A 4,901-nucleotide genomic window follows, 5' to 3' on the forward strand; every position below is an offset into this window, starting at 1 on the left:
GTTGTAAAATGGGGCAAAACTCACTTAACAACAGAAATTTTGGACCCAATTGTGGTCATACATCAAGGACTAACTGTAGTTAGTTAAAACTATCTCTCGGCGTAACTGCATGTTCGCCAGAATAAACACCGCAGATTTCACATACCTACACATTCCCTCAAGTGTCACCCTAGAATCAGCAGGTACACACATCCACACCCTTCGAGACCTGCACCAAGGACGAGCTCCCCTATAAAGCAGTCCTTTTGCACCTCATTTTCTCTGTAGCTACCCCACACGCAAACCTCTTTGCTTTTGCAAATAAATCAATCTCCTTCGCTCACAGCCTGTCTGGAATTCATTTTGATTTGCTCCTGGGCAACCTGGCTTGAACTGGAATCCCAAATTATTCTTCTGATAAAAGAACCCCAGTTCTGCTTGAGGGAAGAATGAGTGCCTGCTGGCTAAGATTTTAAAAGGGCCGTTATGTTGAATAGATTTCCAGCATCTCCACCCAAGGCGGGAAAGACCAAAAGGTCCCACTTGAGAAGAAGGCAGCTTCTCAAGTTGTGCTGTGACTGGAGACTCCTTTTTTTACGGACATGCAAGAGCACTCACTTGAAACGTTGGTCACTCCCCAGCCGCTGATATAGCAGCGAGTCAGCGATGAAATCTCCACCTCCATGTCTGGCAGGCAGGCAGGTTGGATGTAATCGCTACAGTTGACTGGGTGGCTCAGCTCCATCAAGGCCACGTCGTTGAAGTGGGTGCTGCGTCTGTATTGCTGGTGCTCCACCAGGTTCTTGATGGTGCGTTCCTGGACATCCGGGCCAGGCCGAGAAAGCTGAGCGGCACCAAAGACCAGCTTCCAGTGTTCTAGGTATCTGGAGCAGAGAAGGAAAAGGGAGGCTGTAACCACTGCATGTGGGAAGCTGGGGAAAAGGGTGTGATTCAACTAAAACTAAGAAAGACTCACAAGGAGATGGAGATGGTTCGTGGACTTTATTACAGGGAGATAGGAATCAAAAAATGTGGTTCAATCTGCATGTGTTTTCGTCTTCTGGGAAGGTGCTCAGACAGAAAGAGGAGAAGGAGGAGGGGGAAGGGGAGGGGAGGAGGAGGGGAACTAAGAAGGATGGAAACTAATCAAGGGGAGAAGCAACCTGGAACTAAGGAGAAACTTCCTGACAGTGGGAACAATTAAACAGTGGATCAACCTGCCTCCAGAAGCTGTGAAAGTTCCAACACTGGAAGTTTTTAAGAAAAGACTGGACAGCCATTTATCTGAAATGGTATAGGGTCTCTTGCTTGAGCAGGGAGTCAGACTACAAGACCTCTAAGAAGTCACCCAGTTGGCTTTCATCCTCAGGCAGGACTAGAACTCACCGTCTTCTACTTTCTAGTCTGGTGCTTTAACCACTACTAGACCAAACTGGCTCTTATTTCTCAGGTTGGAAAAGATTGCTATAGTTTTCTTTCGAGAGATGGGCATGCCGATGTTGACTGCAAGCCTATGTCTGCAAACAATTAAGAAAGGATGGAAATTTCCCTGCTCAAGCTTGCTCAGATGTCATGTGTGTAATGTACACACTTAAAGGATAGTGTAGAAATGCAGGAATTACACAAATGAATATGTGCAGAGAAGAACAACAAAGAGGATTAGGGGGCTGGAGGCCAAACTGTGTAATGAATAGTTGCAGGAGCTCAGTCTTGAGTCCTTGGTATGCAAAGAGAGGTCCAGGATGGGTCTTCCCTAAACCTTCAAAGGATTTTTCTGATGGTTATTCAGATAGCTGCTTTAGTCTGGCAAGATTCCTGTCTGTAGGCAAACAGCAATAAAGAAATTATTCTGAGCCATTCAGTGAATTGTTCTTGATTCCTTGTGCCTGACCATCTCCATCTACAAATCTAACCAGACACCCCAACTCAACCAGTCAGTCTAGGAGGACCTTCCTTCCCTCACCTTTTATTGAGGAAGCAGTGGGCTGCTGTGATGACCCAGCGAGAGCTGATGAGGGACCCCCCACAGGTGTGCCTGAAGCCAGTCATGGTAGGTATCTGGATGCTGACAATCCAAGGCCATGTTCCTGGGAGTGTATCGATGCCACCCACAATCCGCAGGTTGCTACTGTGACTGGAGGCCAAAGGACGGCGGCCACAGATATCACTAGGAAAGAGAGAAGTGTTGGTTCTAAGTGAGATATTTACATTTTGATTCCAGATTTTCACGCTGTAGGAGAAGAGCAGGTGGAGCTGGGGGGCGGAGTTAAGCAAGTCATCAGTCTAGAGTGATTACATTCCCACAAACAGTTTAAGTCCAACCACTCTTGAATTTTGTTGGCCCTTATCTGGTGCCAATTTAGTACTGAATTTTAGTTGTGTATAGGTTTAAGCCTCCTGAACTTCAACTTAATGTATGGTCCTGATTCTTTACACCTGACACCCACATTACAGTAGCAATTACGTAACCCAGAATTGGATTTGTAAGATAGACAGTTATCTATCAATAAATAAACTGGTCATCAGCTGATCATCATCACAGTTTGCTATGGATGCTGGAGATGGCATGGTTGCTGTCTTGAAGCCTACAGAAGGAGGAGACATGACTCTTTCTTCCACGTAAACCCAATAAACACAATGTCAGCCACCCAACTTAGTTAGAAAAGAAAGACTCTTGGATCCATTGTTAACGAAAGTACGCATTACTAAAGCCAAGTGGTTACAAAGTGACAAAGCTGGATCCGAAGTTTCGTGTCCAAAGCATCTGGTTAACTTTTTCCTTCTCCCCACCCTTCCCCTGGTCATTTTACACTGTCCAATTACATTCAGACAAATTGTTTTGGTAACAGTCCCTTGTCTGGCAGATTGGCTGGTGTCACATTCCATTCCGTGACCTTGGAATTTCAGTTCCCACGGGATGGCACAAAGAATATTTTCGATTCCCCTCATCCCAGCTTCCCTTCTACCTCCCTGCAACTCCCTCCCTCTGTTGCCTAGGGCAGGCTGGCATCTGGCTGGTGTAGCAGGATGGCAGTCCCGACACACCTAAAGAGCAAGGACAGAGTTCTCCATCACAAAGGTTCAAGAGAAGCTGTATGGCATTCATCCACCTGAAAGCAATGGCTGATGGGGAAACTACTCAGAGACGGCCATTGCTCCTCCTTCTACTTATGGCCAACAAGTTCTGCTTAGACTCCAAGGAATGTGGGGATAGAAGAAGGGAATTGGGGGGGGGGAATTTACCTCCCTCAGTGCAGGCACGCAACTTGGGTGTCCTCCTAGACTCACAGCTAAATTTGGAACAACATCTATCGGCTGTGGCCAGGGGGACCTTTGCCCGGGTTCGCCTAGTGCACCAGTTGCGGCCTTATTTGGACCGGGAGGCTCTACTCACGGTTACTCATGCCCTTGTCACCTCAAGACTGGATTACTGCAATGCGCTCTACATGGGGCTACCCTTGAAGAGCATTCGGAGGCTGCAGTTGGTTCAGAATGCAGCCGCGAGAGCGATTGTGGGTGCACCAAGGTACACCCACGTGTCACCTATCCTCCGCAAGCTGCACTGGCTTCCTGTGGGTCTCCGGACGCAATTCAAGGTGTTGGTTGTCACCTTTAAAGCCCTTCATGGCTTAGGACCAGGTTACTTACAGGACCGCATACTGCCGCATAGTTCCCAGAAACCGGTGAGGTCCCACAGATTGGGCCTCCTTCAGGTCCCGTCGGCCAGACAATGTCGGCGGGCGAGCCCTCGGGGAAGGGCCTTTTCTGTGGTGGCTCCGACATGGTGGAATCAACTTCCCCCCAAGATTCGAACTACTCCCACCTTGCCGGCCTTCAAGAAAGCTCTCCTGTTCCGGCAGGCCTGGGGTTGATGTCCCCCGGGGGGGGGGGCGGGATTCGATTGGGACATGCTGTGTGAATGTATTCATTTTTATGGTTATATTTGTTGTTTTAATTTTGTACGCCGCCCTGAGTCCCTAGGGATTGGGAGGCATATAAATTTTATTAATAAATAAATAAATAGAACTGAAGCCTGGGAGACTGCCGCAACCCGCCTTGCATGCCCAGTGGGGACGTCTGATGGAAGGGAGGTGTGAAGTTCCCAGGGTTTTCCCTCTGTGGCCCCAAGTGCTGCAGATGACGGATCTGGACATGTTCACCGGGCCTGACCAGAAAAGTCAACTCTGTTGAGGAACAGGCATCACAGAACGTTAAAGCCGCTTCCTCTGAGCACCCCCTGGATTTGACAAGACTCACCCACATCCATTATTGTATGCATGTGTAGACCGTATCAGAAAAAGGACCAACGTATGAAGAAGTAGCCACTTCATCCTACATGTCTCAAGAAGTGCTCAGTTCCATCTTGGGCTTACGACGTTCCTCATGACGTCACAAACCACAGACCGCTTGCCTTCCTCCAATCAGCACTCAGCCAATATGACATCACACCAGTTCCCTGCTTCCTTTCCAGAGGACACCCCCCCCCAGTGAGAGTTCTCCAAGGGGCTGGCCTGGAGCCTGGTTGCTTAGCGACTAAGGTTGACAGGCAGTAGGCAAACTCATTTGATTTTCCTGCTATAAAGTTGGTGGTCAGAGTGATATTTCCAGTAAAATTCCAAACTCACCTTATGAATCAACAAGAGAACATTCAGTGGGTTGGGCCCTGCTGCCCTTGGTAGCACCCCTCATAAGAAGTACCAATGGGTGGACAAGGATCCTCTTAGGTCCAGTACCCTTCAATATCTTCATTAATGACTTAGATGATATAATTGAAGGGGAACTCATCAAATTTGCAGACGACACTAAGCTGGCAGGAGTAGCCAACACCCCAGAAGACAAATTCAGGATTCAAAAAGGTCTTCACAGACTTGAACAAGAGGCCCTGTCCAACAAAATAAAATTCAATGTGGAGAAAAGCAAGC

General features: G+C 48.0%; 1 protein-coding gene across 1 annotated transcript in view; it reads right to left on the reverse strand.

Moving 5' to 3' along the window:
• Window positions 1–4,326, reverse strand: part of LOC120303703 (acrosin-like) — a 9,967-nt gene extending 5,641 nt beyond the window's left edge. Inside the window, exons 1-3 of the mRNA XM_039333401.1 lie at window positions 4,237–4,326; window positions 1,943–2,146; window positions 598–863 (exon numbers count right to left, since the gene is read on the reverse strand). Of these exons, the coding sequence (XP_039189335.1) occupies window positions 598–863; window positions 1,943–2,146; window positions 4,237–4,310 (544 nt within the window). The 5' untranslated portion in view covers window positions 4,311–4,326. The remainder of the gene's footprint in view (window positions 1–597; window positions 864–1,942; window positions 2,147–4,236) is intronic.
• Between the last annotated feature and the right edge of the window lie 575 nt (window positions 4,327–4,901).

Source organism: Crotalus tigris, unplaced genomic scaffold (genome assembly GCF_016545835.1).
Source record: "Crotalus tigris isolate CLP2741 ecotype Arizona unplaced genomic scaffold, ASM1654583v1 scf7180000024475.591531, whole genome shotgun sequence".
Taxonomy (NCBI): Eukaryota; Metazoa; Chordata; class Lepidosauria; order Squamata; family Viperidae; genus Crotalus; species Crotalus tigris.